Source organism: Melanostigma gelatinosum (assembly GCF_949748355.1).
Source record: "Melanostigma gelatinosum genome assembly, chromosome: 11".
Lineage (NCBI taxonomy): Eukaryota > Metazoa > Chordata > Actinopteri > Perciformes > Zoarcidae > Melanostigma > Melanostigma gelatinosum.
The window spans coordinates 9,864,900-9,889,862 of NC_136644.1; the positions used below are offsets into that span (position 1 = coordinate 9,864,900).

Sequence of the window (24,963 nt, forward strand, 5' to 3'; positions counted from 1 at the left end):
TATAAATAGACTTCTTAAGTGACCTGAAATATTATTTGGTCTTAGCATCTATTACAGATGTTGATTTGGCTGTGAGAGCTGGGCAGACTGTGCTTGCTCCTATAGGTTCCATGGAGCTTTACTTATGAATCAGTGGCCCATGGGAAACCCAACCTGGGTAACTTTTGAATTCAAATATGGTCCAAAAAAATAATGGGAATTGGACATCCAGAGCTGTGTAAATGGCCAGAATGAGGAAATAATAGGTGGCCAGAGCAAGATAAGCATTAAAGAATACGATCATATCACTTAAGACTTGCAACCATTGATTCATGCACATGTACGCCAGAAATTTACCGTGTGGATTTCTCGTTTACATCTTGATTTCGTCAAACTGCTACAATATATTGCTCTGGTGGTAAACAACTGAGCAGGCAAGCTGAGCAACACCATTAGTAACAAGAACTGCAATGCTGCCCGCTAAAGAAAGTGGAAAACAAAACAAAAACAGGAGAACAACGCCAGTGGAAAATAATGTTTTTTGTATTGTTTTAATCATTGAAATTATGACCATTGAATGCATAACCATGCCACAAACAACAACTAGATTCATTGTCTTTTTTTATATATATATATACCTAGAATAACATTACTGTGTATTCATTATTATGAATTCATTTGTTTTCATCATTGTTATGTCTTCAGATAATAACCAATGCAAGACTATACACAGGTCCCACAATGGGGATCTCAATGCACTTACACACCAAGAATAAGAGAGAGGCAGAGAGAGGCAGATAGAGAGAGAGAGGACGAGAGAGAGAGAGAGAGAGAGGCAGGGAGAGAGAGGAAGAGAGAGAGAGAGAGAGGCAGAGAGTGAGAAAGAGGCAGAGAGAAAGAGAGAGAAAGAAAGAGAGAAAGAGAAAGAGAGAGCTCAAAATGTTCAATAAGTGCACAAAAAACTTTTTTCATTTATCTGAAGTTAAAAACACTGACAAAACATCCATTGTCAGGCAATGAAATGATAGAATACTGTTACTGTAAAACTAGACCCTTAAAAATACTGACTGTATGCAGCCAAGACACACCTGAACAAGAGACGAGTCTGGTGGAGTCTCCCTTCCTTGACACTGATGGTAATTGTTTTGTTTTTTTTGTTTTTTTTGGTCAATTTCAGCTGCATTTACACAACACAAAGAACCGGGTTCCAACTGTGTTTTACCAAAATAATGCTGGAAGAAATTACATTCCACACGGTTTGGGAGAAAAGCCCAAGAGAAGCAAAACTAGTGCCTGTATGGACACTCAGCCACTAAATGTGTTATTGCATGTGTTGTTGCCTGGCTATGTCCATCAGTTTGGCATCTGTAAGTGTGACACCTCAGGTTCGGCTTCACTATTACCAACTTAAAGGCAGGATTAGAAGGATATGTCTGTTGCGATTTGTAAACACAGCATTCTGATTTGCTTTTTGGGTCGAATGATAAAAAACAACCCACACGCATTTCTATTAGTCTGAGGTGCCATCTTGTGACCAATTTTGAAAGACTCTACAGGTGTTTTTACATTTTTTTAAAACCTCTTTTTCTGCAAATAACATTGTGAGTATTTTTTTTAAATATTGTAGCACATTATCCGATAAGTATTATTTTTAGATATTTTAATGTTCATGCTACCTTTAAATTAGCCAATATATCCACTACTTATACGGATTTCTGGCACACATCTGTTTTTTACATAATAGTTTACTCTTTCTACCTTTCGATAACCATTGTGTTGCAAATACTTTCATGTGTGTGTAAAAGCAGCTCTCTTCGGGAGTAGAGGCTCAATACATTGGGACTCAACGGCCTCCTCCAGACTCAACCAGCAGGAAATCATTCTCCCGGCTGCTCACCTCAACTGTTTCACATATATGTATATCTTTTTACAGAGTTAATGTAGGTACAGTGCTTAATACTGACCACAAAAACAACAAAAAAACACATTTACTTTCTTTTGAAATAAATGATTTCACATTTAAAAAGTCTCAAAGATTAAAAGTTGATAGTAAAATAGTGAAATGTAACAGGTGAAAAGTAAAAGGCAGATGAATTTCGGCTCAGAGTAATGGCGGTGGTGGAGCGTGTGTGTGTGTGTGTCTGTGTGTGTGTGCGTGCGTGCTGGTAGTCTCGTCAAATCAAACCCCTCAATTACTTATGTCATCAACACTATAACCATCATCATCATCAGCACCGTAATCATTCTGAGGATAAAGTGAATTCCCTCTCAGTCATCTCTACTGGCAGATAGAGAATCATCCCTTCACAGCTAGAACCAGGACATCACAAATCACAAACTCATTCAGAATCATGGTGATATTTCAGTTGATCATTTTTAAAACCCCCAACTTTGAGATCAAATTGAAGCAGGTTAGTTAAAGTCTCATCACAGCAGGTGTAGTTCTGCTGATATAAAACAAATAGTATGCAGCATCAAGTATGAAAGCACATGTGGAGGTAAATGAGACACCAAATATAGACTGGGAACATTCCTAAAACCACAAACCTATCCAGTAAAGTCAACCATTCCTACGGGAAACCATGGGCTTATTAGCTGGGACTTCATTCACCTCGGTCTTCATTCCCATTACCACTACTCCAGTAGAATCAATCCCTGCAGCCACTAATGGTGAGTTGTATCTCTTTGTTCCTGGTTCCCTCAGCCCCTCCAGACCTTCTTCTTTTTATAAGTCAGTGTTCCCAACTCTCAAGTTACAGCACTCCATCCTATCCATTTCAAACACTCACAAACTCTTCATAAGAGGGAAAGCGGGACATTGAGCCTCTATCTTGAAAAACCTCCTGCTCAGAGCTCAACCTTTACAACCTTCAATGATGCCACTGCTACACAACCAAAACACCACCCAGAATTCCTTTCAGCGATTCTTTTTAAAATTCAACTCGTAAATAAATGGTTGTTTTGTTCACATTAGTAGGACGGTGCATTAGGGCCATTGAAGGTAATAAACATTAGAATGATTGTGGAGCCTGGGGAGGGGGTGATATTCCGAGAAAGAACTAAGAATTTCTGAGATAAAATTAGAACATTTATGAGAAAAAAATGGAATTGAATATTCTCTGAGAATCAAGTGGCGAATTAAAAGACACACACCTTTGTGTAGTCAAAGATAGAATGTGTTGTCTCTACTTTCCTCTAACTTTTACAATATTAGCATTTATTCATGTTTATAAAAGACAGAAAGAAAGAAAACATGTCTATAACTATTTTCTCGTAAATTTGCCACTTTAAATCTCACAGAATATCCTTTTTTTCCTCATGAATTTACAACTTTAATCTTGGATATTTTGACTATTTTGTCAGACTATTACCACCCTCCCCCTCTCCGTAATTATTATCATTTTTTACCTAAAATGGCCCTGATATGCCGTCGTATATTAGGGCTTGTGAGAGAAAGATATAAAAAAGAAAATATTAATGAGAGAATTGAAACTCTCGAGAAGACGTTTGGTGTATACGCATGTGTATGTGTGTTTGTGCGTATTTGTATGTGTGCAGAACCACTGAAACACAGCATCGTTACATAAAAATGTGAAAGTGATGTCACCCTACACCTGCCCCATTTGAAGAAAATACAAGGCTAATATTATACATAGATATTACTGGTAAAAAATGTGGCAACATTTTAAAAAGTGAGAAACAAAACATTGTTTATCAGACTGATGAGAACATGCCACTTTTTAAAAGACTTAATGCTGATAAGGTGTGCTGTTTCTGAGGACAAATCGTCAGCTTATACAAACTGGGATGAAAGGGGGAAGAACACAAAGCCCTGTTCCATTAGATGTTTTAAATGGTCTCTTTGAGATCCCCAATGGCATTGTAGGTGGTTTTACTCCGAAAGTTCAAGTGACCTTAAGAAGCCTCACATACCACATAGAGTACAAATAAAGCAATATTTGGGGGATTTGGACAATGAGATAATTTTGACATCATCTTCATTTGAGGTTCTTTTTCTCAATCAGCATATGGTTTCATTATTAATATTACAATGAACTATTAAGTCTGCATTTAATTTCAAAAACCCAACCCCCTGCACCACAAATGGCTACTTGTGGAACATATACCGGTCAGTATGCGGAACAAGGATATGTGGAACAACTAATCAAACTGGGCTTTAAGGTGAACAGGGGCACACAGAGAAAGAGGATTGGTAGGGTTGCAGGGAAAATGAGTCAAAAAGAGAAGGGGAGGAAAGGAAAACGTATCAAAGCGACCCATTTGTACCTGGGAGGTACACATTTCCTTGGGGACCATATTTCTCTGCAATACCAGTCATCATAATGTGGTGAAACGACACGACACAGCATGACAACAACATACAACACTGCCTGCACAACACCGACCATTCAGCCACATCTACGGTATGTGTGTGTGTGTGTGTGTGTGTGTGTGTCTGTGTGGATGAATTCTGTATGTCTGTACTGCACATTTTGATGCTGTTGGGGAGATACAGTAACATCGCCCTTTTGAACGGCCCCCACATTACGGGGTGAGCTCATAGACACTTAACTCCGCCTTGTGTCTGCTGTAGATTGTTGACTTTAGTGTGCCATGCTAACAACTCATAGCAGTTCTGCAGCAAGCTATGATGATCACCATGGTGACCGAGGTTGACACCAAGAAAATACCAACCTTTTAGCATAATATTTGCATTTGTTTTTAAAAGAAAAAGGCAAAGGTGGCTCAAACGAATTAGATGTTTAAGACCACAAACAAGTGAATTCAAATAAAAAAAATCTTTGGGTTCTTCTGGTCATCATTGTTTCTTTCTGCAATATCTTGTATGTTTCTTGTGCTATATTATGCACACACTGTACTTGTTTTGTTTAACAAATTATTTTGTAGTTTTCCAGTTGATTGATCTGCCCATTCACACACTGCAAAGCTACTTTGGGGAATTGAAGATGAAGGCAAGCTTAGGGCTCAAAAAGGCAGAGGCCAGCGCTGGTAAACTTAGGCCTTCATGACTTCAGAGCGAAGTATAATGAACTCTTTAAAGTCAATATTGCCAGGCTTCCTATTTAGAACAATTTGAATTGTGCGATCACGTGATGATGGAGCTTCTGATCGGTGACTTTTAGCAGTATGCAATCTGCCATCACCAGCACCACTTCCTCTGATGAGGGTTTGTTCTGTGCTTGTTTTCACTTTTTAAGGTAATGGTACAGACTTCACTCAAAAGTCAAAGTCAGGGTTATTATAAGTATGAGGCAAACCAACAGAGCGGATGCTAAAGTGTTAGCACAGATCACCTGAGCCAATGATCTACTGCATGGTTTTTGTGTGTTTTCATTATTTTTATGTCATCAAATGAATTCTGCCTAATAAAGTCCTAATTTGTGTCTTTGAATGTATGTTTGTGTTGTCGTTCTTTCTTTCATGTGTGTACTGTATGTTTCTGCTATCCTTAGGCTTTTGTCAGGCCCTGTGTGTGTCTGTGTGTTTGTGTGTGTATATCAGCTTGTGTGTGTGTGTTGTTTCTCTCGTAAGGGTGTGTTTATGTGTAGGCATTGAGACGTTCTTTGGAGCGTGTGGAGTGGATGTCATGCAGCTCCTGCTCCTCCTTCGATTTGATGTCCTCATACTTCTGGATCCGGCTAGCGTCCTTCAGATAGCCCCAGTTAGCAGCTAGAGCCATCAGGAAATGGACCTGAAGGAGGAGAGGAAAAGCCAAGGGTGATTCAAGTGCATATGAAGTAAACCAGAAAACAAACCTCTAGTTTGTTTTGCATATACTGACACCTTTAGTCCAAATGGTACAATGAGATACAGATAAAGTTTGGACTAAGTCTGCTTAAACAATAGATACTAGGTGTGTGGACACAATGATAATTCTACCAGGTGCATGTACCGGTAGTACAATTTTTATTATTTTGGAGAAAATGTCTGCAAATCTCTTTTAAATGTATTCCATCACTCTTACCACTAAACAGCAATAGCACGCAAAATTCAAACTACATACCAATGGTATATCTTATGTACTATATATACTATATGCTGTCCATGGTCACAGTACTTTTTTTGCTTTTATACAAAAAGAAACTTAGCTGTTTTGTACGAACAGCAATGATAGAAAAGTCGGGTGATTGGCATCACTTGCCAATTAACAAGAGACTATGAAATGTCAATCAAAGTTCACAACAAAAGGAACTTTATTACATTGACCACTTTGTTTTAGTCTTTTTAGATCTTCCTGTTGCCATCCCACCACCAGGTGCATATTTTCACATGTTTATTGAATTGCATCAACAACAATCTTTAGGGTGCCCTGATGGGGGTGGTAGATAAAAGAGAGGGTTGCTCTTCTCCCAGTAGATGGCAAACCCTAACTTGGTTAGGAGTGAGATCAATTGGGCTGTATAAAAGGTAGATAAATGAGAGGGAAAGAAAGAGGGGGAGAAATCACTGTCCCATAAATCCATCTTTAAGCTGCACAACCTAACCACACTAATGCTGCTCAGCCCACTTCTGGACAAAAATAACTCCATTTTAGCATTCTTTCACCCTGCAGCTAAAAATAATCCCTCATGGTATCAACAAGCATTTGTGTTAGAGTTGTAGACTTGAGGCAGAGATCTGGTCACGTTTGGCCAACTCAAGAGCCAAGGCAGCAGGCCCGAGTACACTTAGGTATCATCAGCTAATATTAGCTTGCTGCAGATACGGCGACCATCAGACCATCCTCAAATTGTGTGTATTCTTGCTCTGTTGTTACTTAGTAGTTGACTTGTTTAAAGTAACTGATGACTGTGAATTTAGATTGTGTGGACCCAGTAGTAGAGGTGAAATGCTTTTTGAATAAAGGTGTATATCATTTTAAGTAAATCACATTTTTTCAAAACTTTCAGGTGGTGTGCCGCAGAACTCAGTTTTTGGACCACTGTATTTCTGAAATACTGCATATGGTCATGGTTGCCATTAGGTGACATTATGACAATGAGTTAATATTGGCATGTAGTAGTCCTCAAGGCATGATTCTTATCCAGCATGTCCGGTTTGGGGCAGAGTTGACCAAGTACAGTCGAGTAACAACAGCTTGATGTACAATGGTGAATCATTGTACATCAAGTTATCAGTCGGTGGCGCTATGACTACGATTCAAAATTGGCCTATCAATGTATTCAGGCCTGGAGTTTTATCAAACAGCTGAAATTTGGAAAATATCTGACCGTGTGGATTCGAGTAATGTTTTACAGTTTATTCGTTCATGGCGAAGGTTCAAAATTCCCCAAGCCGCCAAGCCACCACCGTTCAACAATTACTTACAATCTTTGCAACGAAGCACTATCAAGGTCTTCAGGCTTTTCTGACAAAATTTGAGAGGGATGTGACTGATCTGCTAGGAGGATGTAAAAGTACACAACCTGTAACTTCCTGTTGCCAGTAGGTGGCGCTATGACTATAATTCAAAATTGTCTTATAGATGACTTAAGGGAGAGAATATGATTGAGCATTAGATATTTGGAGCAGATTAGACAAGGTATTGCCAAGTTACAACAACTTGATGTCTTCCACAAATACCTAGGACAAATGGTTTATGGGTTATGAAAGGGAACAGGGCTAAACTATCGGTGGTCGGGAACAACTGCAAATCAAAAGACAGAACATTAAAAAAAATTTTTTTTAACATATTCGAGTATAGAGCTGTTTCAGTGAGCTTTGTGAGCATTTTCTTCCTATTGTAATTTGACCATTGGAGGCCATACCAATCAGTGGCAATTAGTTCTCAAGGCCCATAGCCAGTCAGATATGAGAATAATGGTTCTCACCATTGCGATGACAGCAGCTCCTGCTCCTGCCAGTGTGCACACGAATAGATGGAAGGTTAAGTCCAGCTGTAACACACAACACAAGCCATTTTTGGTTGAGTTTAAATTTCTCTGCATTTTGTTTTGAAAAAGGTCACAAATCTATATTTGCTATCTGTATCACTTCAAATTTCTTTAAACGTCTCTCCATGTCTTCTTACCTCATTGGATTCACACATCTTGAAGAACTTCTCAGAACCAGTACACACCTTCTTCTCCTCAGAGATGGTCACCACTCCTGATGAACAGAAATATTAGAAACACATATTCTTCATTACTCTGGCCGTCTTTTTCACCCATTGTTGTTTTGCAAGAATGCTGTTGAATATACTGAAGAACCTTTGGATATCATTTTCCTGCTGCTCTGAACAAGTATCGGAATTTAATTCATAACATGGACTGACATTTATGATTCACTGGTACTGCACTGGAACTGTACAGTGTGACCACAGTGTGCTGCTGGTGGGAATGCACTCAAAGTGACCTGAAAATGATCACAGTGTTGAATCCAAACCTTCATGAACCAGCAATTTTATTCTGGTGAAATGTTGTAATTATTATCCATGAGAAATGTTTATCAAATACATTTATTAGTTTCCTGACAGGAGGCCAATTTACAGTTAAAAACTTTGGACAGTAGAGGACAGTGCTGCAAGATACTCTACAAAATGCCTCTTGGTGTGTGTCTTCTGGTGGGCGCTCTGGAGAACAAGATGGTGGCCAGAGCTGTGACTACAAATAATCAAAAATGTCTCAATTGCGCCCCCTACAAAAGTCAAACTTTGAAGGTCTACGCCCCTCACACTGCATGTCCAATTGACATGAAATGTGGCACACCTGTCCGGCTTCGTGTCCTCTACAAACAAGCCTATTGGACCATTCAAGTCCTAGATTTTCTGCTATTTAGAATTCTTTTTTAAAACAAGTTTTTCTATTCAATTCTACTCTCCTGAACCCTGGATCTGATCAGATGTTTTGATATCTTATTGCATTTTGAAGATTGTCACCAATAAACTTCAAAAGGAACAAAATTTGCAAGACATATGCACATAGTAAGGACCTGAAACATACCGTGCAAGTTTCATTGTAATTGAATCCAAGAGGGCCAATTTGGGCAATTTTTAGGCATTTTGCCCATTTACTGTTTTTACAGAGGTTGTACTTCAACAAACTACAGATTCCATCACATCAACACCAAATTCGTGCAGTACGATCTTAACAATTTCATGATGAAAAGTTATTCAATTCGTGATTTTTGATGGAACTATGTTGCTGTGGCGTGCTGCAATTGTGTGCCATTCACACAAAGTTGTTTTTGAGGGGCTAGTGATGCTTATAAATGAACGGAACTTGACATGCTTTAAAATAGCTAAAATATGGTATCTGATATGCTTTTTGTGCTTGGGTGTGGCAAGGGGCATCGATAGCGCACCTACAAATTTTCACTGAAACAGCCCTCACCTTGACCTAGATGTATAAAATGTAGTAGGCAGATGTACACTGCTCTAAACCCAACAGGAATCAGCCATTTTGAATTTAGAGTAAATTTGCCGAATTCCAATCTGGTCAATACAAATTGCTCGGCCTGATTGCTTTTTTACTTAAATTTGCTGTGGATCATTACTGGACAAAGCTGATCAAAAGTTGTTGAAAGCATGTTGATATCTCATTGCGCTTTGATGATATTGAGCAATGAACTACAAAAGGGGCGTCGGTGTGGAGTTTGCATGTTCTCCCCGTGCCAGCGTGGGTTCTCTCCAGGTTCTCTCCAGGTTCTCCGGCTTCCTCCCACAAAGACATAAAGCTTTGGTTGATTGCTGACTCTAAAATTGCCCGTAGGTGTGAAGGTGAGCGTGAATGGATGTTTGTCTCTTTGTGTCAGCCCTGCAATAGTCTGGCGACCTGTCCAGGGTGAACGGCGGAGGAATGTATTCTTATGCCAACAATGGCTTGTGTAACGACGCGACAGTGATTCTGCAGCACTGTTCTCCTGATTTGGAATCTTTTATCATAAACTGCAAACCCTTCTACTCCCCCCGTGAGTTTGCTTCATTCATACTGGGTGGTGTTTACATTCCACCGCGGACCAACATGTAGGAGGCACAGATACTGTGTGTGGAGCGGACCAACCCGGACTCTTAAGTTATTGTCCTTGGCGACTTTAACAAAGGTAACCTCACTCATAAACTCCCCAAATACAGACAGGTTATCAAATGCTCAACCAAAGAGGAGAACAATTTGATCACTGTTACATCACAATAAGCTGGGCCTATCACGCCATCCCTCACGCTGCACTCGGACACTCTGACCACGTCAGGGTCCATCTGATTCCTGCATACAGTCGTGAAGAAATCAAAGCAGTGGACCAGTGAAGCTATGGAGGATCTTTGGGCATGTTTAGGCTGTACAGACTGGGATGTGTTCAGGACTGCTACCAACAGTCTGGATGAGTACACAGAGGCTGTGACGTCATACATCAGCTTCTGTGAGGACAGCTGTGTTCCAACAAGAACCAGGGTGCGTTACAACAACGACAAACCCTGGTTCACAGCTAAACTCAGATAGCTAAGGTTGCAAAAAGAACAGGCATTTAGGAGTGGGGACAAGGACTGGTTTAAAGATGCAAAATACAGGTTTAGCAAGGCGGTCAGAGATGCTTAACAACAGTACTCTGAGAAACTGCAACACCTCTCAGCAAGTGACTCTGCTTCTGTCTGGAGAGGTCTCAGACAGATCACCAACTACAAGACTAAAGCCCCCACTCCATAAATGACCTCTACCTGGCAAACGACCTGAACAAGTTTTACTGCTGTTGCTTTAAAAGACAGTGAGACAGTCCTGACCCCATCCCCCATGACTCCATCCACCAGCTATAGACCACCAGGTCCCCTTCCCCCAGCTCAGCAGGGGCCTGCTCCTCACATCCATACATCCCAGAGCCCCCTATCCCCCACCACAATGACGACTCTTTCTATTCTGGAGAGACACTAAAAGACTGTTTAAAAGTCAGAACCCCCGCAAAGCAGCCGGCCCAGACTCTGTCTCTCCCTCCACCCTGAAAAACTGTGCTGATCAGCTGTCTCCTGTGTTTGCAGATATTTTCAACACCTCATTGGAGACATACCATGTACTCCCCTGCTTCAAGATGATGCTTCACCATCATCCATGTCCTCAAAAAACCAAGGATCATAAGACTTAATGACCACAGGCCAGTTACCCTGACCTCTGTGGTTAAGAAGCCTTTTGAGTGTCTTGTTATGTCTCGCCTCTAAACCCTCACTGACCCACTACTGGACCCCCTGCAGTTTGCCTACAAAGCCAACAGGTCTGTAGATGAAGCAGTCAATATGCCGTTCACTTCATCCGCCAGCATCTGGACTCCAGGTTCCTGTTTGTGGACTTCAGCTCTGTCTTCAACAACATAATCCTGTCTCTGCTGCAGGTCAAGCACTCCCAGCTGCACATGCCCGACTCCACCTACAAGAGGATCACAGACTTCCTGTCTGACAGGAAACAGCATGTGAAGCTGGGGAAACACGTCTCTAAATCTTGGAACATCAGCACCTGAAGTTTGCTGATGACACCACCCTCATTAGACTCATCTCTGGTGGTGATGAATCTGCCTACAGGTGGGAGATTAACCATCTGGTGAACTGGTGCAGACTAAGCAACTTTGAGCAGTCTAAAGACAGTCGAAATTGTTGTGGATTTCCGCAATAATGCAACCCCATCTGCACCTATGACCCTGTGTGACTCCCTGGTTGCCACTGTGGAGTCCTTCTGCTTCCTGGGCTCCATCTTTGCCCAGTACCTCAAGTGGGAGCTGAACATCAGTTCCATCACCAAGAAGGCTCAGCAGAGAATGTACTTCCTAAGGCAGCTGAAGAAATTCAACCTGCCAAAGACAATGATGGTGCACTTCTACACTGCCATCATTGAATCCATCCTCACCTCCTCCATCACCATCTGGTACACTGCAGCCACTGCCAAGGACAAGGGCAGACTGCAGTCTATCATTCGCTCTGCTGAGAGGGTGATTGGCTGGAATCTCCCATCCCTCCACGACTTGTTTGCCTCCAGGTCTCTGAGGCGGTCAAGAAAGAGTGGACACACACTGTTTAAGTCCCTTCCCTCTGGCAGGAGGCTGCGGTCCATCAGGACCAATACCTAATGCCACAAAAACAGTTTATTCCTGTCTGCAGCCATTTTACATGATTTACCATTAAACATCAAGCTGTTGTAACTCGACTGTTCTACCTTGAATCTGGCCCAAACTTCACATGCTTCATAACAGCACAGGAATCAGGACAGCAAGATACCAATATTCACTTACCCGCCAGTTAATTGCAGACAGACATCTGCGTTATGTGACAAACTTCATCTCATTCTTATAAAATGAATATATTATATGGCTTACACTTCAGATACAGCAACGTAATGAATGCTTCTTGTGCCTCATCTAGTGCCACGTGGTGGACAAAGGAAGTTGTGCCAACTTTGCACGACATCATTTCCATTGTGACGACTAATAAAGTCCAGGTTCGTTCAGTTTAATTAGTTTTGAGTATGGGAAAGTTCTGGGCTTCATTGTGGCACTTTTGTGGCAATTTTGTCACACACAGAGGTTTTTACATAGTGTGTAGTAAGTAAGTAAGTTGCCTGCACTAAGTGGGAGGGCAAATGTACTATGTGTTCTGTCAGTAATCAGTCACTGCAGGGGAAATTTGGTGTCCAGGATTATGAGAACCACTATTTAACTAGCACTCGAAACAACTTCTGTGGATAAGAAAACCATTTTCACTTTAATGAACCCAAAAGGGAGGAAATATAATTGCTTCTTTCAAAATGTATGACTTGTAGTTGTGATCTGAATGATATCATCCAACAAAGATTTGTATGGACACCAGTACTTCTCAGGCAAGACCAGCACAGTATTATGCTCAAAAACAGGTCATTATTAACCAAGCTTGAACTCAAAAAGCCAAGAGAGATAGATGCTTTTTTCTGTCCTCTCCATGCTTTTGAACTGAAGTGAGTGGCACACACCAAACTGACGCAGATCCAGGCAGAGGTTGGCTCCCTCCACCAAGCTGGTGTTCTGACACATGGACCAAACGTTGAAGTACATGAAGACCGGCAGGCTGGTGAATGCTGTCACTCCAAGCCATACTAGGAAGAACAGGTAGGCCAAGAACATCAACTGCAAACACAGAAAAAAGATATAATGAGTGGCAAATACGATGTGTTTTGCATCAGTGATGTGCTTTTTAAACTAAAACAGTGAAAAATGTCTCGTGTTTTTTAAATGAACCCAATGAACATTTAAAAAATTTTGGTTGTCAAAGGTCAAAATCACTGTGACTTCAAAAAAACTTATTTCAAGTATTGATCTCCAGAAATGGATTTAAACTGCAACTTACCGGTAACTTGTTGGCCGAGGAAACTCATGATATGCACTGAATTAAGAATCCAGTTTAATCAACTGACTGCAATTTATTATCCTATCCCATTATTGAAATATCATAATTCTATATAGAGAATAGGTGTAGAGATTCCATGTTTCTTAAATTAATAATATTTACAGCATGTAACTGTCACCTACATGTGGGTGTATCACAAGATATTGCCTTTTTAGGAATGACAATTCATTATCAGGCATACCTTCTCCGATTTAACCTGAAAATGTTGCAGTTTTTAATTAAACAAATAGGAGACAGTGCATTTGTTGGGGACTATTTTGAGTTTAGTCCACATTTGGTGCTCCAGTGAGTATTTGTGGCAGCAGGATGCTTTACGTGGAATTGTCAAAGTAAACTACTTTGGTTGTGTTCATGGTAATGATGTAACATGTCACCCAGTGCAACAGTGTGGCACACTGATGTGTTTTTAACAACAATGGAGCTCTATGGCACAGAGGAAGAAGAGTTACCAGGGCTTTGATTCACCCACAATACTTGTCAGTGCGATTAAACATTTCACTGTTGGTTTTGGTCTTTTCATGGTAATTATTGACCAAAGGAAACATAGGAAATAATAGGAAATGGGAAAAATAGGATAAAATATAGGTTTATTTCGAGCCTTAAACTTGAATACATATCCTTATCCATTAGTAATGATCAGTTACTGCAAACTACCCAAAAACATCTTGTTTCAAAGCGTTCTATCTGAAAGTGTAACAATAGAATTTAAAATGCCACTGTATCAAATTAAATCCACTGGTTACAAAGATCTCTTACGAATGCAGTCAGGCAGCGTCCGCAGGCAGTGATCTTGAACTCCCCATAGAGATCCCGAATAGCTCCGGTGGTGAAAAAGCCCTCAACCAGCAACAGCACTCCAAACACAAAGAATCCAGCTGCCAGGCCGTAGATGATGTACTTCAGGATGTCGATACTGTGGAGAGAACACAGTGCCAGTGAGAGAACACAGTGCCAGTGATTAATAAGTATGTGTTTATTTCATGCTACACTGCATCTTGAAATGTTATTTGTAGGCATAATATAAGTCAGAGATGATAATTAAAGATGGAAGATGAGTCCGGATCTGGGTTGGGGGGTTGATTTAGGCAGTGGGCGGGACTACTTGCACTTTTCCTCTTATATTGAGTGGAAAACATGTATGATTAGATAACTTACATTCACAGTTGTGTGACTATTTATTTTCATTTATAACAATGATGAGAAATAAAAACACTCTTTAGACTGTGATGAGTCTATCCTAACTATGATGAGATACGTTTGGCATGAGTGGAATGCTATGTAATTTGCAAATCATCATTAAGTCATCATGCTAAAACATGAAAACCCACAGGTAAGGTCCTTTAATCCTCCAGAGAAATAAAGGGGGAAAATAAGTTACTTACATGGTAAACACATCCAGTGTTTCTCCCGGGGCTCTGATGACTTCAAAGTAGTTCTGAAGGATGGTGACGGTGCCGCTCAAAGCCTCGTGGCCACACCCACAGAACAAGGCCACACCCATGTAGAGGAGAATGGTAGCAATGAGAGAGGCCCAGGGCAGACTTCCCACACATCGCTCACAGCACTCCTTGCAGCCTTGACATTCACAAAAAGACAGAATTGTAAGGTTGGCAGTATCTTAACATACAGTATGATGAAATCAATAAATAAAAGTTGAACAGCAACTGAATAGCAATCGACAGAATGTCAATATATACAAATAAGATGATTCGGAAAGCTGATAGTTAGTACACACAATGATATAAGGTAAGATATAAGATATTAGGTAAGTACAAGACCTTAAGGATTAACAGAGAGAGTTACACAGCTTACAAATGAACAAATTAAACCAACCAACATCAAAACAGATCTTTCTAACAAAGTAGAGAAAGTAATGCAAATCAATGACACAAGCACCACCCTATGAATTTTACTCTTAAAGATTTAGCTCCATTGACAATGGAGAAACAATTATTACAAAACATGTCCGAACCGCATTCTGAAGTGCATTCATAAATTTTGAATTTATTGATGATCAGTTTATGTTTATAATTATCTGGATTTAGCCTAGAGCCTTTATCTCCTCTATACATTGATATTAATTAACACACAAAGCTTGTATACATACATACTTAGTTACTGCTGACACAATGCAAAGACATACATCAATCTGTGGCAGCTGCAACACTTCAACGTTCTGGTGCCATCTTACCCAGAGTCAGCTGAGACAATCAATATCACTTTCTACTCTGTGTCCAGTACATACATACAGTACATCCATGAGCCTCCCTAAGCTCTTTAAATTACACTTGTCTGGCACTTATTAGAGAAGTTAACAGGCGGTTAGAGCACCATTTCCCATCCATGAATGAATCCTTTTGAAAAAATCTGATGAAACCAGACCAACCAGATAATTTATGTAATGTGATGTTACTGTTGAAGTTATTGAAATAATTTCAAACAAATTCCATCCACTTCACCGGCACTCGCATGCCCAGTGTACGCAAACAGTCATGTGATATTCATCTTCAGGCTTGTTAGTACGGACAGAAATCATTTCGCAAACGACGCTAAAACGCCTGTGTGGACGGAGATCATTTGTTCTTTTAAAACCCAGTTGTTAAGCGAAAACGTATTAGTGTGGATGTAGCCTAAGTCAGTGTTGATGAAGATGTACCTGTGATCACTCTTTGTCTTTTCTATGCCATCCTGCTGTGTTTGGCATATCTTGACGTGATCAAATAGAGTTCTCCGCCTGCAACATTCTATAATTGTGCAGTGGCCTTGAATGATGCACCAACAACTGGATTCAAGCAGACATTTTCACTTGTGTGGCTGCCTTTCCAACTGTCATTTGCTGCAGTTGCAACCAGATAAAGGCTAATCTGTCCTCTTTTAGAATAGTGAGGGGCAAAGGCCACATTACAGGGCAGAGGTTCCCTGTCCACAAATACATCAACAACCCACATATCCATCTTTATTAGAATGTGTGTTTTCTTGAAAACATGGCTACTGTAATAAGGATAAGGATGTTTATTGTCATTGTAAAAACATACAACGAAATGAAGTTGGCGACTCATCAGTCAGTACAGCAGCAACAGTTAAAAAGTGTATAAAAACATTCAGACAAGACGATTTAAAACAAGACATTAAATAAATATATACAATATAAAACAAGATAAAGCACTTTGTGTTATGAGGGCAGGTAAATACCATCTTGCAGGAGGCACAGTAAGACTCTTTTACTATGTAACTTAATCACACATTAACACGATGTGTCCAGCTTAACTGCAATAGGTCTGTAACAAATAATTAGATTCAATGCGGATTGTTGTATTTCACGAGCTGATCTGCCTTGCATGTGCATGTAAAGGAGAGAATTAGACTACATGGTGAAGGCAGGGTTGGGGTTGGGTTTAATCAAGTGACAACCATCACATCTGACTGGTATAATCACTGTGGACGTCTTTTAAGACACAGATCCGCTGCCAGATGCTGAATCCAAAAATGATCTTAAGTGTAATGAAAACTATTTAAAATATTTTACAGCTAGAAATACATCTATCAATGGTTTTCCACAAGGATTCTTGATCTATTGATTTAGAGTACTGGTAGTTTCTTCTAATATCAAGGTGATCTCACAAAAACATGTGAGATGACCACAACCTCCTAACAGCGCAATACTGGGTGGTGGTGTTAAAATTGCTTAACATTAGGTTTAGGCAATATAACTCATGTTATAGTTATACAACAAAACAGTTTTGGAAAAACGTCAAGGTTGGGATTAAAATAAGTATGTAAATGTTAGGTTCAGTCAATAAAACCACTTAGGTTTGGAGAAAGCATCATGGCTGGGCTTAAAGTAACTAAGTACAGTAAAACATGTCACGAACGTAACTTCACAATAACTCAACAACACTTCGGGACGGGAACACATCTTCTGGTTGAAAGCCCTGTCTTTATTTGACCCATACACCTCCCCTCCCCCTCCCACCCACCATAAGTAGTCTTTCTCACTGTTTATACTACGTCACTAGCTCTGAGCATTGCATGGTCACGGGGATGCATTTAATATGTGTGTGTCCACCAAAGGAATCCTTGTTTACTTTCCATTGGCATTTTTTTACCGTGAAAAAATTACGCGTAATTAGCTGTGGTGGTCATTTCATATATTTTTGTGAGATCAGGCTGTGTGGTGTATTGGGGGTGATTTTGAGATTCCATTTTGATTCAGACGACATAATGGTTAAAAGAGAGGTATGTTTTGGGGCTAGCTTTGCTTGTTTGACAGGTGTTACTGCTTTCTTTAAAAGTCTCCATTCTGGACTTTAAAAATCCATATCAGCTTGAACACACACTCCGTCTTTAAAATAAGCCCACATGCAGCGATGCGGACTCACCGAAGCCTGCATATAGACAGAGCAGCAATCCTACAGAAAGACAATCACACAAACAACGCTTTCCTACCCCCCTCTCCCTGTTGTCTGTGTGTGTGTGTGTGTGTGTGTGTGTGTGTGTGTGTGTGTGTGTGTGTGTGTGTGTGCGTGTGTGAGTGTGCGTGCGTGCGTGCGTGAGTCATCGTGCTGCTCAGGTTTAATGGACCAGCCTTGTTGCCATGCCAACAGGGGTGTGGCAGGAGCCTGCTGACCCACTTTGCCTGTAGCATTGTCATGGCAACAGTGTGGCTCTGCAAGCATTACAGTCACACGAATGCACATTTTCACACACACAGACACACACACACAAACACAGCAATGAACGCACAGAAATCTATTTACATAAACACAAAGTCAGCCTTCAGCTTCACGATTGTCTTAGTTTGTGGAAACAATCAATGTACAATTTCAATGTGCCTCTCTACAAAATATGAGCCGGTTACGGAGGAACAAAAATGTCTGCTATGTCCAGCAAGAAGGTACCATTTTGTGCCATTTTTAGATTCAGAATTTCCAAAATGTGCACGTGCCACATTCTAATAATGGTTTGTTTTACACACACCTGAATCATTTCATGTTTGTAATGCCATAAAAGCGATTCATAAAGAATCAGATCCAAGTCACATCATAGCAACAACTCTGAGGCAGATGGGCAGGCATAGAGAGCAAAATGATGATATTGTGATCATGTGTTTTTACGGGCATGTGTGAATGTTGTTTTTTGAGAGAGAGGGTTTCATGCAATGTGTTTGTGTCTTGCGTATAAATATTTTCATATCTGCATGTTTATGACTGTGCAGGTCTGTGTGCGTTGTCATTGTTTCCAGAGGATCATTCCTCATTTGATCTAGTACCACCACCACCAGGACTTAATTCATATTCACATATTTACAAATCCATCCTTTTGATTTTGATCATCCAATGGTCTTTCCCATATAAAACCATCTATACGACCAAATTTGACCAAATCATTTGACATAAGACATTTCCGATCACTGTGTGTTATCTGGGAGTGGTTCACGCACACAGTTCTTTTCTAGATTTTCCCACTCAAATAAGCTTTCATACTTTCACATTGAGACTTGGTGCTCATTTGGCAAGCAATTTGGCCGATGCTGTCTAGCCTGATTGTCTAACGCACTGCTGTATGTGTGTGTGTGTGTGTGTGTGTGTCTGTCTGTCTGTCTGTCTGCATCACTGTGTCATAGCTCTGAGAGAGGATTACTGAGGTCTCTCTCTCTCTCACACACACGCACTTACACACACAAGCGCATACATCAGAGACACACATACAGTGGCATGAAGATGCACTCAACAGTCAAAGGCCTGTTCCAACAGAAAATGACAAGTTCATCCCCACTGCAGGCTTTCGAGTGAGATGCAGTTGAGCACAATGGAGTATAACCCAGAAAAAATTAAAATAGATTATTAAAACAAATCAGAGAATACTGTTTGGTTCAAGTCTGAAGATTTAGAGAAGGTCCTTTTGTGTGGATTGTGGAAATGTTATCTGTAGACTCTGCTGGCATTGACTCCTGAAATGATTAGCAGCCAAACAAATCCCTCCTTGCCTCTTCATCCATCACTCACTCATAGAGCCTGAGTTGTCAAAGCAACCAAGGAACCAGTCGATAATTTGGCGAGATATATTTCACCATAAAAAAAATGTAAATCTTAAATCCTGTTCCTGTTTGACATGCCAAGATTGTTTGATTTTTAAATGCACTAAACATTACAATCAACGTTTATTTGGATATAATTTGTTGTGCCGGATGCTTTCCACCTGCATTCACAGTAGCTGGAGATCAGTACACAGTGCTGACTGGATGAATAAGTGGTTCATCACCAAGAAATTGTTCAGCTTAAATCACTGTAGGAGAAGAACAAGTCAATAGCCGAGCAAGCAAGAGCCGTCCTCTGTCTTCACCAGTTCCCCACTGTGTCCTTGCAAAAATGTAGGATGACGTCGTCCTATTTTCTGTTCATGACAATGTCGGCTGTGATATTTGCAGGAAGGCAGGCCCGCCCCAGCACCATCCTCTTTTTCATGACTGCTCGAACATAAAGAGGATACAGAGCAGCTGTACAAGGGACAGTAGGAGGGGGAAGCCCCGGTGACTCGCGAGACCAATCGCATTTCAGTGATGGATGCGTTTCAGACAGACAGACAGATTCTCAAGCAGGCCGTCAACAGGAGGCATTACAGCATTAATGAGCTGATACTGTCAGCGGGCACACAAATGGAATGGGCATGTACTGCTCATGTCTACCTGCCAAAGCGACATGTAATCATGATTGGGTAATTTTAAAAAAACAACTTGAACATTCTAGATGGACTATGCGTTTCCCTTGTAGGTGAAGTTAAGACAAAAAACAATGGAATGCATTGAGGAGTATTAAAGGTGTGCCTCTATGTGCCTCCACAGCTCTCTCCTAAATCCTTTTTTTCAAGTTACATTTCAGTTTCGTGACTGATCACAGTCAATAGATGGTTTCTTGTATTTCAACTCTCAAAACTCTGATTTACAAGTGTTCATAAATATTCCACCAAGACATTCTTAAAATTGGCTCACAACAGAAAACAATCAGCCGGACGACAGCCTGACAAATGGTGAACAGAAATATAAAGTCTGCAATATTTGTTGTTGTATTTCATGTATTTAACTGTATCCGTTTTCCAAAATATCCTTTTGCAATCGAACCTGAGTCGACTGTGTACTTACAAACCTATAAATACACCTCAATAAATAAGTGACTTAAAGGGGACATTCTGCATTGACTTTTATTCCAGTTTCATTGTCATAAAACACAAATATTCAGAACAGTCTGAAACACCATTTCACATAAATAAAATACAGAAAGCTATTTAAATGACAATTCATTTGCAAGATATTTTTCCTGTTAAAAGGCAAATCCCCACTAAAATTGTTCTTGGAGAATTGGAACCAATCCCTCCTTAAGCCAAATGGCAGAGAGATAGACTAAAGTGATGTTTTCATCCACAGAATAATGTTTTTGAGCAGCTCCATCGACGAACTGGAAGCGCTGCCGAGACACTATGACAGCATCCTCTGTGACAACGATATAGGATTCTCTGATGAAACCCTCGATTCAAATACAAGTATAGATACAGTATACCGCAAGCTCATAATGTGTCACAGCTACTCAGAGTGTCACAAAGCCACACCTTTATGGTTGATTGAGTAGTGTAGGTTTCTCTCTCTCTGTGCATTTAAAAAAACAAAGTAAACATCTAAAAAACAACCATACCCAGCAACAGGGTCAACCACAACTCCTCACCTACATATATTTGGTCCTTGAGCCTTGATGATGAAGATCTGATGGCGGATCTGCTATCAAGATTTGTGTTAACCTCTTCCACCCACTATTGGTCATAATACAGCCCAGTTAGCCAGCTGCTCATAGTGTGTACCGGTAAATGTCATACACTCACAGGGAGCAGATTGGACCTTTTGATGAGCTAGTTTTGTATTTCTCATGTCAATAAAAGGTCATGAAATTATCTTCAGAGAGATGCAGCAGAGCGCACTATTGCCACGGCTTCCTCCTCTGCTTCTTTCTCTCTCCCGTGCTCCTCACCCCTCACACCCTCTGTGGGCCTGCAAGTCAATTTGTATTGACTTATTCCTCTGTCCATTAAGTTCCTTTCTATTAGTGGTCATAATAATGAAATGGATACGAGGCGAATACACAAAGTCCACTTTCAGTTGCATGACTCCTGCCAGTTTTCCGTTTGACTTCTACAATAAATGATACGACTTTGGCAAGGCGTATGGATATGGTGTGTAATAATCAGGAGACTAATCAGACTTTAGAATTCTGCACTTTGCACAAATGATTTGTTGTTATTAATCATATTAGCCAGCAAACAGTTGTCCTAAAACAAACAGTTGTCCTAAAATGTCAAAGATCACGTGGGCACAGAACTGATGACCATTTGTGACACAAGATTAAGGGTTTGGCCTTGTGTGGAACTGATTTAAGACCTGAACCAGATCCCTGACATAGAACCAATTCCACACATTCTCTGGATGGAAAACGGTGCATCCCCGCATTAGAAATGTGAAAATCACATTCAATCTCACATTGATATTAAATACTAAATTCAAGGTAATTCATCAGTTTAAAATTAGGCCCGTGTACAACATATGGCGCTGTCGTCTCTCCTCATGTCTCTATCAGCCGCTCGGCATCACTCGCTATCTCTGCCTAGATTCACAGACTCCCCCATGTCTCCTCGTCGTCTAGTTCATCACACATGAAAACACACCTGTATTTTGTCAGATGTGCGCATCCCATTCATTAAAATGAGAAGATGGGGGGGGGGTGTAAAAAGAAAGCAATGACGATGGACAGAATGACGCAGATGTGGGATGGGAACTAATAGATAGGAAGAACAGAAAAAAAAGAAAAAGTATCTGTAATAAAAAAATCACGTTTGCTTGAAACATCATGCCTCCCTCTCTGGCTTTGTGATTGGCTAAAACAGGTTCCTTCCAGAGAAAAATACATGAATCCGCCTATCACACAACGGGATACAATTCCAATAGCCGTGTTACCATGGATACAGTGTTAATAAACGTGAATAGTGTGACAAATGCAAATAATTGTTTATTTTCGATTAAACAGATCCATCCTCGATTACATTTCTGAATCAGTTTAAGCAGCAACAATATGAGCGATTTGAGACTGAAGGTAAATTAAGGAAATGGACACGCCCATTTTTAACATCAACAGCAACAACAATACAATGCAATAAGAAATATGAATATGCTATTTGGCAAAGAAAAAAACTATACGGCAAGAGATTACTTCTATGTTTCATTGTGTGAGATTAGAAATTGGCAAAAAAAATGGGTGGAGAAAGAGAGGGAGGGAAGTGACACAGTGAGATGGTGAACATGAGAGGAGTCAAAATAGAGGGTTAGAGACAGAAAAAGGTGGACAGAGAAAACAAGAGACAGAGCCCTGAAAAGGCAGAGAGACTGACTGAATGTAGAAATATAGTGAATGAGAATGACTGAAAAAAAGAAATACAGAAAGGGAGAGGGCTAGTGATAGAGATGTGAAGAAAATGGAGGGACGGGGTAGGGAGTGACACAGATGGCAGAAAAAAGGGAGAGCGAGGGAAAAAGGAGAGGGAAAGGCGTTCAGACAAGCGTGGAGCATCAACAATGAAGGCTAACAAAGAAAACCCCAATGCAGGCATCAATCACTGAACCTGGCTGTTTTTTTGGAAGGTTTTTGCCCACACTCTTCTACCCCTCTCCTCCCCCACCTTGCCACTCCCACCTACTCCTCCATCCATCCATCCACCCAGCCATCCATCCATACATCCATCCGTCCATCCGTCCATCTGTCCATCCATCTGTCACTACAGACTCCAAAACAACACCAACCCTCCAGTGGCTGCCGTCTCCGCTCACCCTCAACCCAAACAACCTGCTTATTTATGCATCCCTTCATAAAAAAAACAACGCACAACAAAAAAGGCTTATATAATCTGTGATATTATCATGAGCAGACATATAGATGGTATGATTAAGAATTCAAAGCCTATCGTCCCACTTCTAGGACAACAGGCTATTTTGGCAAATAAATGTACAGACAAAGATCTCTGCTTGTTTTTTGCTACTGCAGGACATGTATTCTGTATTCTGTCTCTCTGCCCACTGCACACACAAAGGAATCCCATGATACCGAGAGGAACGGATGAACAGAACAAAAGGCACAGCTGATTAAAGACAAATGAGATGAACAAATGAGTCTTCTGCCTTACCTTTCTGGCTTTGTGATTCATCCATGTTTTCCTCCATTGTGGCAAGTTACAGTCCCTTTGTCTCTACAGTGTGAAGCTGTTTAAAGCCCCTTGCTAGCTCTCAGCACAGTGTGCGTGTGTGTGTGGGAGGCTGTGTGTGAGAGTGATTTTTTTTTTATCTCCCTGTAGATGATGGAGGCTCAGGGAAGTCCCTGTTTCAATTTTCTGCTCTCTCTCTCTCTTCACACTGCCTATTTGGGCTTTTCTATCATCCTGTTTCTTTCATTATCTATAGCTTCAGCTTTCTGTACTGATATTGATTTAAATAATGTTTGTATCAAAAACAGAAAAAAAACCAATATAATTTTCTTGATATGAAGCTATTTCATTTACACTCAGACAAATTCGATTTTCATTGTTGGGACATTATTAGATTTTAAAAAATGAAGCGTTAAAAACAAGGTGTGAGGCAGGTAAGAGTTAACCCATTTCATTTAATAAAAAAACAAAGTGTAAATTAGTTGATGTACGTCTGTATTCAATCTAAGTGAATAAGGTTCACTGATAAGATAAGATCAAGAATTGCAAATACTGACACATAGAGAAAGCACACATAGACTAGAGAGAACACCTTGAAAGCACCATTCAATTGCGGGACTCTTCTGAGCGAAATACACTGAAAGACAACAACAAAGAGGACCCCTCAAACAAGGCAACCCTTAAAATGGTGTGTAGTACAGTGAGCACATGATGAAAACACAGGTACCACAAGTGTAAGTTTCTCAGCCATCACAAAGGAATACATTTTGAGAGCTAGAAACCTCTGCCATGTACAACTCTCACCAGGCTATTCATTGTGCACTTAACTTCAGAGAGATGCAAGTAAAACACAAAAGGGTATTAAGATTGAATCCAGCCCAGTACTGACCAACAGCTAAAGTTAGAGAGCAAAATGAAAGTGATCATTTTAAGAAGACCACTTCAATAAAAAAAGCAGCTTGTTTTCTCTGTGAAATCATAAGCTACCATTAGCTCAGCAGACTGAGAGCTGGCAACAGGATCATTTCAAAGACATCGGATGTCTTCAGTTTAAGGCGTGACTTTCAGTTTTTATTTTTCATGATTAGTATATGAAGAAAACTACATACGTATGAGTACCAGCATCTTTCACTCAATGAATTCTGATTTTGAATGCAATGATTATTATCATGAAGGTAATTAACGTATTACAGCAATTTACCACTAAATGTGAGCGACAATAAATTAATTGGTTTTCAAGATACAAATGAATGATCAAGTTCATTAAATTGACTTCAAGCTAAATATTAAATAAACTATTTGTCAAGAGCACAATTAAAGCAGGGAATTCATTTTAGAAGCAGTTTTTGTTATATTTGTTGAAATTCTCTTTGCATTCCGACAGCAATAAATAAATAAAT

The 24,963-nt window shown here is 40.2% G+C and overlaps 1 protein-coding gene across 1 annotated transcript; it reads right to left on the minus strand.

Moving 5' to 3' along the window:
• Positions 1 to 511: 511 nt before the first annotated feature.
• Positions 512 to 23,585, minus strand: LOC306784477 (neuronal membrane glycoprotein M6-a-like). The gene is made up of 7 exons (XM_079278495.1): positions 23,546 to 23,585; positions 14,713 to 14,905; positions 14,087 to 14,243; positions 12,897 to 13,050; positions 8,012 to 8,088; positions 7,812 to 7,877; positions 512 to 5,692 (listed from the first exon to the last, which is right to left on the minus strand). The coding sequence occupies exons 1-7, from the start codon at positions 23,580 to 23,582 to the stop codon at positions 5,540 to 5,542; spliced, it is 837 nt and encodes a 278-aa protein (XP_079134621.1). The 5' UTR covers positions 23,583 to 23,585; the 3' UTR covers positions 512 to 5,539.
• Between the last annotated feature and the right edge of the window lie 1,378 nt (positions 23,586 to 24,963).

Excerpts from the sequence above, each read along its gene's own strand:
- LOC306784477 (XM_079278495.1), bottom strand. The coding sequence starts at position 23,582 with ATGGAGGAAAACATGGATGAATCACAAAGCCAGAAAG. Across the intron at positions 14,906-23,545 it reads TGAATCACAAAGCCAGAAAG|GCTGCAAGGAGTGCTGTGAG; the intron begins GTAAGGCAGAAG and ends GTGAATGTCAAG. Across the intron at positions 8,089-12,896 it reads CCTGGATCTGCGTCAGTTTG|GAGTGGTGACCATCTCTGAG; the intron begins GTGTGTGCCACT and ends TCTGTTCATCAG.